This window comes from Somniosus microcephalus, chromosome 19 (genome assembly GCF_052327205.1).
Source record: "Somniosus microcephalus isolate GS21.2 chromosome 19, FLI_Smic_1.0, whole genome shotgun sequence".
NCBI classification, from domain to species: domain Eukaryota; kingdom Metazoa; phylum Chordata; class Chondrichthyes; order Squaliformes; family Somniosidae; genus Somniosus; species Somniosus microcephalus.
The window spans coordinates 60,870,625-60,883,121 of record NC_141005.1 but is presented as its reverse complement, the minus strand read 5'-3'; the positions used below and the strand labels follow the sequence as shown (position 1 = coordinate 60,883,121).

General features: G+C 44.9%; 1 protein-coding gene and 1 long non-coding RNA gene across 2 annotated transcripts in view; one reads left to right on the top strand and one right to left on the bottom strand.

Annotated features, from left to right (window-relative positions):
* The window catches only part of LOC147104517 (uncharacterized), a 111,867-nt gene that overhangs the window by 15,925 nt on the left and 83,445 nt on the right, over positions 1 to 12,497 (bottom strand). The gene's annotated exons all lie outside the window — the stretch shown is intronic.
* The window catches only part of LOC147104518 (BICD family-like cargo adapter 1), a 103,430-nt gene that overhangs the window by 11,201 nt on the left and 79,732 nt on the right, over positions 1 to 12,497 (top strand). Inside the window, exon 2 of the mRNA XM_085961878.1 lies at positions 9,247 to 9,462. Within this exon, the coding sequence (XP_085818004.1) occupies positions 9,247 to 9,462 (216 nt within the window). The remainder of the gene's footprint in view (positions 1 to 9,246; positions 9,463 to 12,497) is intronic.

Here is a 12,497-nt window from a genome sequence, read left to right as displayed (position 1 = left end):
GCAGAATAATGCTTAAAACCTGGGCTGTGTAGAGATCTGTGATATTAGCCACTGCTTGTCAATTAGCAAGAAATGTTTTACAAAGATCCAAGAATACCCCAGGTTAACTACATCCAGCTCCTACCGTGTGACTGAAATATGTCTGTGAGCACGTTTGGATCCCCTGTTATTCATAAAAACCTCACCGAGATCTCATCTCTTTGAGCCTTTGCATGAGCAATAACTTATCCTCGATGCTTTCAACCTACACCTTGCCCCTCTTCACTGACTTCTGTGCCATCCCGCCCTCATTTAACTCCACCATTCATGTAAATGTCTCTATCTACCTCCGTAACCTTGACATCTCACGTGGCCTTACCATCTCTGAGCACTCGATCTCCACATATGCTGCCTGACCTGCTGAGTATTGCCAGCATTTTCTGTTTTTATTCCAACTCCCTCTCTGGCCCTCTATTCATCAGAATATCAATGCCACTTCTATGCCCATGTCCCAACCAAGTCATTCGCTGTCTCCCATCCCAATAGGACCCACTGGTACAGCTCCCATCGTTAATCCTTAAAGTGTAAACATCACAGAATTCAGCATACTTGATGCAGAACCGGCCCTGCCATCCACTGCTAAATGTGGTTTAATCCCATCAAGCATTACCAAGTCTCCCTCTCCACAGCCAAATTCTCCAATTCCAGGATCATCTTAGAGGCTAAGAACAATGCACAACTCCTTTTCTCTGACAAACCAGCATAAGCACCCTTCCCCCAATTCCCCCACCCTCTGCTCTAACACCATGTGAGGAGCTCATGGACTTCTTTATCTGCAAGGTCAAGACCATCCATGCAGGTGGCTCTGCTATCACTTTCCTCCTCTCTTCCTCCCCTGCACCTCACCACGTACCCCAATCCTGTCCCCTTCCCCATTTCTCTCTTCTCTCCTACAGGATCCACTTTGATCGCCACCCCACCTAACTTCGCATCACTCAGTTACCCTTCCTAGCATTTGTACTTGCTCACATTGTTAGCAGTGCATTATTTATTTCTCTCTTTCAAAATTACTGTTACCCCCTCCTTCTCAAAAAGACCACCCTTGACCCATTTAGCCTCTCCATTTATCAATTCACCGCTAACCTCCATTTCCTCTCCAACACCATGAACATGTCATTGCTTCCCAGCTCAGTTCCCACCTTTCCCAAAACTCCGTTCAATCCCTCCAGCCCATTTTCGACACTGCTCATCGTACCGAGACCGCCCTGGTCAAAGTCACCAGTTATGTCCTCTGTTACTATGGTACATTATCTCTGCTTGTCCTTGATGCTGGTGTAGAGGTTGTCTACACCATTCTTCTTCTTCACCTCCTTTGTTGTCCAGTTTTGTGGAAGTGCCCTCCCATGGCACCACTCCTACCTATCCCAACCCTAGGTAAGATGTTAGTTGTAACTCTCAGTTACTTCCTATGACCATCGCTGTGGTGTCAGAGTGCCTCGTTTAAGTCATAAATGAGCCAGAATTTCCTCTCATTTAATATTGAGCAAACCATGGCCATTGTTTTCTGCCTCTGGGGGAAAAACTCAGCTCCCTTGCCACTGGCTCCAACCCCCTCCTGGACTGCTCACTCAGGCTCAGCTAGAATGTGTCAAATCTCTGTTCTGTTTGACTCCAGGGTTGGGTTTCAAACCCCATATCCTACCCATCACCAAAGCTGCTTACATCAACCTTCACAACATGCCTGCCTCTGGCCCACCACCAAAATCTGAATTTGATTTCTCCACTGCTGTACTCACTGGCATCCCACCATCTCCATCTCACAAACTCCAACTTGTCCAAATCTTTGCCACCCGTACACTGCCCCACACTATGCCCCATTTGTCCATCACCCCTATTCTCGCTGGCCTACACTAGCAGGAACACATTAAATTTATGTTCCATGTTCTCAACCAATCCCTCCATGACCTTGGCCCTCTCCAGCTACATACCCTGTCTCAATGGGCTGAATGGCCTCCTTCTGTGCTGTACTATTCTATAACTCTCTATGATTCTGTAGGAACAGGAGTAGGCCATTTAGTTCCTCGAGCCTGTTCCACTATTCAATGAGATCATGGCTGATCTGTGACCTAACTCCATATACCTGCCTTTGCCCCATATCCCTCAATACCTTTGGTTAACAAAAAACTATCAATCTCAGATTTAAAACTAACAACTGACCCAGCATTAACTGCAGTTTGTGGAAGAGAGTTCCAAACTTCTACCACCCTTTGCGTGTAGAAGTATTTCCTAACTTCACTCCTGAAAGGCCTGGCTCTAATTTTTAGGCTATGCTATTTTAGGCTATTTCTATGCTGCACTCCCTCCAAGGCCAATATATCCTTCCTACGGTGTGGTGCCCAGAAGTGCGCTCAGTACTCCAGGTGTGGTCTAACCAGGGCTTTGTATAGCTGTAGCATGACTTCTATCCCCTTGTATTCTCGTCCTCTAGATAAAAAGGCCAGCATTCCATTAGCCTTTTTGATTTTTTTTGTACCTGTCCATGATATTTTAATGATTTATGTACATGCACCCCTGTCTCTCTCTGGACCTCCACTGCTTCTAGCTTTTCACCATTTTAGAAAATACTCTGATCTATCCCTTTTTGGTCCAAAATGGATGACCTCACACTTGCCTAATTTGAAATCCATTTGCCAGTTTTTTCCCATTCACTTAATCTATTAATATCTCTTTATAATTTTATGTTTCCATCTACACTGCTTACAATGCTACCTATCTTTGAGTCATTGGCAAACTTGGATATGTGGCTCTCTATCCCATCATCTAAGTCGTTAATACATACAATTAATAGTTGAGGCCCCAACACAGATCCCTGTGGGACACCACTAGTCACATCCTGCCAATTTGAGTACCTGCCCATTATCCCTACTCTCTGTCTCCTGTCGTTCAGCCAATCTCCAAACCAGGTCAGTAATTTGCCCTCGATTCCATGAGCTTCAACTTTAACTAACAGTCTTTAATGAGGGACTTTATCGAATGTCTTCTGGAAGTCCATCTAAATAATATAATATCCATAGACATTCCCCTGTCCACGACTTTAGTCACCTCTTCAAAAAATTCAATCAGGTTCATCAGGCATGACCTACCCTTTACAAATCCATGCTGGCTCTCTCTGATCAGCTGAACATTTTCACGGTTTTCAGTCACTCTATCCTTAATTATAGACGCTAGAATTTCCCGACAACAGGTGTTAGGCTAACTGGTCTATAATTTCTTGGTTTCCCTCTCTCCCCTTTCTTAAATAGCGGAGTGATGTGCAATTTTCCAATCTAAAGGAACGGCTCCTGAATTGAGAAAACTTTGGAAGATTATAGTTGGGGCATCTGCAATGTGCTTATCTACTTCCTTGAAAACCATCTGGTCCTGGGGATTTGTCACTCTTTAGTGCCATTATTTTCTTCATTACTGTTAATTTGCATATGTTAATTATGGTAAGTCCCCGTCCCTGATTCAGAATTAGCTTCCTTGGGATGTCCGGCATACTATCCTCTTCCTCTACTGTAAATACTGATGCAAAGTAATTATTCAACATGTCAGCCAGTTCCTCATTGTCATTGTCAATTATCACCATTATCAGTTGTTAAGGGGCCCACAAGAAATGCATCCAGCTGCAGCTACTTGTAGACCGCATTGCGGCGCTCGAGCTGCGGGTGGATGAGTTTTGGAGCATGCGCGATGCTGAGAGGGTCGTGGATAGCACGTTTAGCGAGTTGTTCACGCCGCAGGGTAGGGCTGCACAGGCAGAAAGGAATTGGGTGACCATCAGGCGGAGCAACAGAGGCAGGCAGGAAGTGCAGGGGACCCCTGCGGTCATCCCCCTTTCAAACAGGTATACCAAGTTGAATACTGTTGAGGGGGATGACTCACCAGGGGAAAGCAGCAGCAGCCAACTTCCTGGCACCAGGGATGCTTCTGCTGCTCAGAAAGGGAGGAAAAAGAGTGGGAGAGCAATAGTGGTAGGGGATTCTATCGTAAGGGGAACAGATAGGCGTTTCTGTGGCCGCAAACGTGACTCCAGGATGGTTTGTTGCCTCCCTGGGGCCAGGGTCATGGATGTCACTGAGCGGCTGCAGGGCACTCTTAAGGGGGAGGGTGAGCAGGCAGAGGTCGTGGTCCACATTGGGACCAACGACATAGGTAGGAAGGGGGATGAGGTCCTGCATCAAGAATTTAGGGAGCTAGGTAGCAGATTAAAGAGCAGGACCTCAAAGGTTGTAATCTCTGGATTACTCCCAGTGCCACGTGCTAGTGAGTATGGGAATAGGAGGATAGAACAGATGAATGCGTGGCTAAAGAGTTGGTGCAGGAGGGAGGGTTTTAGTTTCCTGGATCACTGGGCCTGCTTCTGGGAAAGGTGGGACTTGTACAAGTCGGACGGGTTGCACCTGAACCAGAGCGGGACAAATATCCTTGCGGGGAGGTTTGCTAGCACTGTTTGGGGGGGGTTTAAACTAACTTGGCAGGGGGATGGGATACAGAGGGGAGCTGAAATAGGGGGTGATGTGCTGCCAATTATAGAGAAAAAAACCAGTCAGCTTGGTAGACAGGGCAAATATATAAAGGCAAGGCTGGATGGCATCTATTTTAATGCAAGGAGTCTTGCAAATAAGGTGGATGAACTGAAGGTGTTGATAAACACATGGGAGTATGATATTGTTGCTATCACGGAGACATGGTTGAGGGAGGGGCAAGACTGGCAGCTCAATATTCCGAGGTACAGAATCTTCAGGCGAGACAGAGGGGGAGGTATAAGAGGAGGGGGTGTCGCAATATTAATTAAGGAGTCAATTACTGCAGTAAGGAGGGATGATATATTAGCAGGTTCCTCTAATGAGGCCATATGGGTGGAGCTTAAAAACAAAAAGGGGGCAAGCACTTTGCTGGGAGTGTACTATAGGCCTCCAAACAGTCAGGGGGAGATAGAGGAACAGATATGTAGGCAAATCTCAGAGAAATGTGCAAATAATAGGGTAATAATAATGGGGGATTTCAACTTCCCCAATATTAACTGGGATAGTCAGAGTGTGAAAGGCTCAGAGGGTGTAGAATTCTTAAAGTGCATCCAGGAGAGCTTTTTGAGCCAGCATGTAGAAAGTCCTACAAGAGAGGGGGCGGTACTGGACCTAATTCTAGGGAATGTGGCTGGCCAAGTGGAAGAAGTGCTAGTAGGTGAGCACTTTGGTGACAGTGACCATAATATGGTGAGATTTAAGGTGGTCATGGAAAAGGACAGGGATGGGCCGGAAATAAAGGTTCTAAATTGGGGGAAGGCCAATTTTAATGGGATAAGGCAGGATCTGGCCAAAATGGACTGGGATCAGCTACTTGTAGGAAAATCTGCATCGGAGCAATGGGAGGCTTTCAGAAGGGAGATTGAGATCATACAATAGCAACATGTTCCCGTAAAGGTCAAGGGTGGTTCCAAAAACCACAGGGAACCTTGGATGTCAGGGGATATACGAGAATGGATTAGGAAAAAAAGGAGGGCTTTTGGCAGATACAAAAGGCTAAAGACGGAGGAAGCCCTAGGGGAGTACAAAAAGTGCAGGGGGATACTTAAAAATAGAAATTAGGAGATCAAGGAGGGGCCATGAAATAACACTGGCGAGCAAAATAAAGGAAAATCCTAAGATGTTTTATAAGTATATTAAGGGTAAGAGGATAACTAGGGAAAAAATAGGGCCCATTAGGGACAAAAGTGGCAATCTGTGTGTGGAGCCGGAAGATGTAGGAGGGGTTCTAAATGAATTTTTTGCATCTGTTTTCACTATGGAGAAGGACGATGTAGACATAGAAATAGGGCGGGGGGACTGCGATATGCTCGAACATATTAACATCAAGAGGGAGGAGGTATTGGCGGTTTTAGCAGGCCTAAAAATGGATAAATCCCCAGGCCCGGACGAAATGTATCCCAGGCTGCTGTGTGAGGCAAAGGAAGAGATTGCGGGGGCTCTAACACATATATTCAGAACCTCTCTGGCCACAGGGGATGTGCCAGAGGACTGGAGAACCGCTGATGTAGTGCCATTATTCAAGAAGGGGAGTAGGGAAAAACCGGGGAACTACAGGCCAGTGAGCCTAACATCAGTGGTAGGTAAATTATTGGAAAAGGTTCTGAGGGACAAAATTAGTCTCCACTTGGAGAGGCAAGGATTAATCAGGGATAGTCAACATGGCTTTGTCAAGGGAAGATCATGTCTGACTAATTTGATTGAATTTTTTGAGGGGGTGACTAGGTGTGTGGATGAGGGTAACGCAGTGGATGTGGTATACATGGATTTCAGTAAGGCCTTCGATAAAGTCCCGCACAGGAGACTGGTCAAGAAGGTAAGAGCCCATGGAATCCAGGGTGCCCTGGCACATTGGATACAAAACTGGCTTAGTGGCAGAAGGCAGAGGGTGATGGTCGAAGGTTGTTTTTGTGACTGGAAGCCTGTGGCCAGTGGGGTACCACAGGGATCGGTGCTGGGTCCCTTGCTGTTTGTGGTCTACATTAATGACTTGGATATGAATGTAAAAGGTATGATCAGTAAGTTCGCGGATGATACAAAAATTGGTAGGGTGGTAAATAGCGAGGAGGGTAGTCTCAGTCTGCAGGACGATATAGATGGGTTGGTCAGATGGGCGGAACAGTGGCAAATGGAATTTAACCCGGAAAAGTGCGAGGTGATGCACTTTGCGGGGACTAACAAGGCAAGGGAATACACAATGAATGGTAAGACCCTAGGCAAGACGGAGGGTCAGTGGGATCTGGGTGTGCAAGTACACAGATCCCTGAAGGCGGCGGAACAGGTGGATAAGGTGGTAAAAAAGGCATATGGGATACTTGCCTTCATTAGCCGAGGCATAGAATATAAGAGCAAGGAGGTTATGATGGAGCTGTATAAAACACTGGTTAGGCCACAGCTGGAATACTGTGTGCAGTTCTGGTCGCCACACTACAGGAAGGATGTGATCGCTTTGAAGAGGGTGCAGAGGAGATTCACCAGGATGTTACCAGGGCTGGAGCGCTTCAGCTATGAAGAGAGACTGGGCAGATTGGGTTTGTTTTCCTTGGAGCAGAGGAGGCTGAGGGGGGACATGATTGAGGTGTACAAAATTATGAGGGGCATAGATAGGATGGATACTAAGGAGCTTTTTCCCTTAGTAGAAGGGTCAATAACAAGGGGGCATAGATTCAAGGTAAAGGGCGGGAGGTTTAGAGGGGATTTGAGAGAGAACTTTTTCACCCAGAGGGTGGTTGGAGTCTGGAACTCACTGCCTGAAAGGGTTGTGGAGGCAGGAACCCTCACAACATTCAAGAAGCATTTGGATGAGCACTTGAAATGCCATAGCATACAAGGCTACGGACCAAATGCTGGAATATGGGATTAGATTAGACAGGGCTTGATGGCCGGCGCGGACACGATGGGCCGAAGGGCCTCTATCCGTGCTGTATAACTCTGACTCTATTGCTCTTTACCACCCTCATTTCCTAATATAATTGTAAAAGTTTTTTGTTTTGATTTTGATAGCCCTTGCAAGTTTCTTTTCATACTCCCTTTTTGTGGCTCTTACTATCTGTTTTGTCACCCTTGCTGTTCTTTGTATCTCCCCCATTCGGCAGGATCTGTGCAATTTTTTGCATTTTAATATGCTTTTACTTTTAGTTTTATGTTGTCCCTTACCTCTTTTGTCTTCCCTGGCTGTTTTGTTTTGGCAGGTAGAGCTCTTGCCCCTTAGGACTATAAACTGTTCTGTATCATGTTAAATTATTTTTTGAACACCTCCCACTGATCTTCTGTCTTTTTATCCATTTAACAGATTTGCCAAGTTTACTGTGGACAGTCTCTGTCTCATCTCGTTGAAGTTAGCCTTACCTAATCTAGAATCTTGGTAGTTGTTTCGGGTTTCTCCCTTTCAAACACAACATTGGACTCAATCATATTATGGCTGCTTTTAGATTAATGTTCACGCACCATTCAGCTGTTGACTAAATATCTAGCTCATTTCTCCATATTAAATCTAGTTTGGCCTGCCCCCTTGTTGGTTCTAGGACATATTGTTGCAGAAAACTGTCCTGAACACACAAGAAATTTGCTACCTTTCTGACATGAGCTAGTCTACTTATCCCAAAATCCCCCCATTAAAACCACACTGCCTTTACTACATGCACGTCTCATCTCTGCATTAATACATTCTGCCACATCACAGCTGCTACCAGGGGCCTATACACAACTCTCACTACAGTCTTCAATCCTTTTCTATTTCTTAATTCTACCCATAAAGTCTCTACTGCCTGCTTACCTCTCATTATATCCTCTCATCATTGAAATAATTTCATTCTTAATCACTAGGGCTACTCCTTCTCTACCAGTTTCCCTATTCTTCATGTAGACCGTATGACCTGGTATATTCAGTTCTGCAGCTTTCTCCAGCCTTGCACTGTCTCCTGTTTCCTCTGACCTACTGTGCATTCTCTTCCCTCTGTTTTCTGATAGCCCTATTCTCTGGAATGCCATCCCTAAACCTCTCTGCCTCTCGATTTCTCTCCCCACTTTTTAAAGTCACCAGAAAACCCATCTCTTTGACCAAGTTTTCAGAGACCTATCTTAACTCCCCCGTAAAGACTTGGGTGTTTGTTCCTTTCTTCCTTTGTGAAGTGCATTGGGACACTTTTCTACATTAAAGGTGCTGTATAAATGCAAGTTGTTGTTGAGTGAGCTATCGCTTATCATTCTAAATTCTACAGATATCACCAAGTGCTACGGCCAGGTGACCAGTGTGGGGAGGTTGATGATGGCATTTAAAGGAATCCAGCAAATTAAGTACTGTAGCTGGTTTAAAAAGTGGCTGAAGATTTTAGAATGGATATTGGAAGGGAACATGCACCAAAACAAGACACCATAAAGGAATGTATTTTTACCTGATCAATGAACAGTGGGATACAACATTGAGTAAGGACCAACCCAACTTACTTTTTTTGCTAACCTGAATCCTGTACATTGTTGCCTTAATCTGGCATACAAGTCATACCTGGTGTATATTTTTGTATCCTCTCAGGATGAGACTTGTGTACTAATGCAACTCATACATAGGGTTTTAAGGTAAATAGATTTGTTAATGTTTATAGGTTTCTGGTTCCATAAATTCTTCAATTCTTTGTTTTTTTAAAAGAAAGCTGATGTTTCCTTTATCTCAAAGGTGACATGTTTTCCTGTCTCTCATCAGCATCTGGAACAGGAGAAGCACGAGTTGCGGAGACGATTTGAGAACCGTGAGGGAGAGTGGGAGGGCCGTGTTGCTGAGCTGGAGAGTGATCTGAAGCAGCTACAAGATGAGTTGGAGAGACACCAGGTCCAGTTACGCGAGGCAAACAAAGAGAAAGTAGGAGCCTTGCGTGAACTCTCTGAACAGAACCAACGCCTCTTGGAGCAGCTCACCAGGGTAAGTCTTGTGATGGTTGACACTGGAGAATGGACTTGGGCGCGGGTGCAGGCTCCTCCATTAATTTCTTAAAACGGATCAAATTTGTTATATCACAAATACAATGCATTGTCTGTTTCTCTCCCTCCAAATGAAGATGTTGTAGACACATGGTCACTAGAGATAGTGTGTATCTCTGAAGTGTTAGGGATGCATTTATTGGCAGAGTGACGTACAGGAAGTAGAGACAGGCATTGACAGAGTTGCAAAGATACACGTGGAATGGCACATGGTGAATGTTGGTGACGGGGCTTGCCACTGAGGTGTAGGTTCATGCATTAGCAGAGGTTCAGAGACGTGTTGGCAAGGGACGTGCCAGTAGAGCGGTGCTGGGAAGGCAATAAAGTGAGCGCACAGAAATATGCACCAATATAGCGCACAGGCTTCGTGTGAGGGAACTGGGTGTCAACCGTGTAATGAGTGAGGGATTTCAATCTGGAGAAATCTGCTTTTAGTGTTGCATCGAATATTTCATTTGGGATGAGATTAAGAAGGTATGAATCCTACACAGATGGGCTGTTGTACTTGCTGTTACCATGGAAGCAGGGCTACTCAATCAGCTTGCAGCATATAAAATGGCTGAGTCACCCAATGTATGGGCATGTTATCAGTGATTGCTGGTATGTGCTGCTCTCTGCTCTAAATGGGATTATTTTTCATCAGTTTTTTTACATGCCAAATAGGATCATACAAAAGCAAAGACTGACATTGAAGAGGCTGCATTACACCTGTAACTGCAGCAAATTCCACAGCACATCCAAATTTATTAACCTGCTACACATTTATTAACCTGCTACATTTCACATTTAAAATCAATTTCAAACAATCAGATGGTGCTTATTTCACGCTCAGTGTAATGCTATTTCCAACCAACACCGACCCCATGCTACGGTGCCCACTGGCTCTGCAATTGGATGCACCCATGCAGAGACATGGAGATACGCATTTGAGTGAAATAGAGGTAGTGTGCCTTGATTCAAGAACAGATATAAAAACAAAATCTGTGATGGCTGGAAATCTGAAATATAAACAGTAAATGTTCAAAATATAGAGCGAGTTAGTCAGCATCTGAAAGACAGGCTAATGTTTTGGTAGGACCCTTGATTTGTGAAATCCCTGTAACTAATCACTGTTGGCATGTATTCCTGGTGTTTTAATTCGCTGCTCAATACAGTCCAACTCTTGTAGCCTTACTATTAGTTCTGGCCCCTCTCCTCTTCCCTGTGGTCCTTAATGTGTGCCTGTGTCCTCACTCCAGTGACTCCCTACAGTAGTACGGCTGAGATCAGTAACTCAAATGTAAAAGATTGTCGGCTGCAAGCCTGCATCCTGCCATTATATGGCACAGCGCATTGAAAACACAAATGTTAGATTTTTATATGTTGCTGGCTCTAGATTCATTACGTTGGCAATTAATTAATGCAAAGCACTCTAACATTCCTCACGATTGAAATGCTGAGAAACTCCTGGAAGAATCCAGAACAACTGAACCATGCCCTACTTCTGTGATGGTTTTCCGAAAGATCCAAGGTTCCTTTGCTCTAATCAAAGTGGGTATTTGGGATTAATCACATCACCATTGCTGTGATTTATCAGTGCCTTAACTACCCAGCACCACCTGTCCTATTCCAACGAAACAAAGCTGCTGCTCGAATGCAGGTGCAATCCTGATCAACATTCAGTCTGAGTGTGAAACAGATGAATTTAATACTGTAGGACTCGATCAAACCAAGAATCATCAAGAACTGTGTGTGCATATGACAGAGAGAGGGTGATAGCTGTGTGCTAGAATTGGCCTAGTGCAGAATGAGAACTTTGCTTCATCACAAATTCAGGTCACTGCACTTGCTAAAGTTAAATAAATAGCTCCAATTTCCTCCAAGTAGACTAGACCTGGATCGCATTGTGTTGAGCACCCACTCAGGATCTACAAACCCTTGATGCTCACTGTTGCCTTGTTAGAGTCATAGAGTTATACAGCACGGATAGAGGCCCTTCGGCCCATCGTGTCCGTGCCGGCCATCAAGCCCTGTCTAATCTAATCCCATATTCCAGCATTTGGTCCGTAGCCTTGTATGCTATGGCATTTCAAGTGCTCATCCAAATGCTTCTTGAATGTTGTGAGGGTTCCAGCCTCCACAACCCTTTCAGGCAGTGAGTTCCAGACTCCAACCACCCTCTGGGTGAAAAAGTTCTTTCTCAAATCCCCTCTAAACCTCCCGCCCTTTACCTTGAATCTATGCCCCCTAGTTATTGACCCTTCTACTAAGGGAAAAAGCTCCTTAGTATCCATCCTATCTATGCCCCTCATAATTTTGTACACCTCAATCATGTCCCCCCTCAGCCTCCTCTGCTCCAAGGAAAACAAACCCAATCTGCCCAGTCTCTCTTCATAGCTGAAGCGCTCCAGCCCTGGTAACATCCTGGTGAACCTCCTCTGCACCCTCTCTAAAGCTATCACATCCTTCCTGTAGTGTGGCGACCAGAACTGCACACAGTATTCCAGCTGTGGCCTAACCAGTGTTTTATACAGCTCCATCATAACCTCCTTGCTCTTGCCTTCATTAGCCGAGGCATAGAATATAAGTATCCCATATGCCTTTTTTACCACCTTATCCACCTGTTCCGCCGCCTTCAGGGATCTGTGTACTTACACACCCAGATCCCTCTGACCCTCCGTCTTGCCTAGGGTCTTACCATTTGCTTTCATTATTTTACTTTTATTATTTTGCTTCCACTTGATCCTTGCACATTCTGGGTGTGCATTCTGTACTTCCATTAACACCACCCCTCCCCCCTGGCCCTAAATGTTGATGAAGATTGGTTCTAAATGCCAACTCAGATCCATTTCTTGTACTGCGTTTCCAATTGTTCATCGCTTGTTCTGATTGAGCTTCTCAATGATGTCAGAGTCCAATAACATAACACACATTCAGTCCTATTTATTAGCAGAATATGAAATATTGTGTTGATGCCATGTAATATGTTTTCATCCT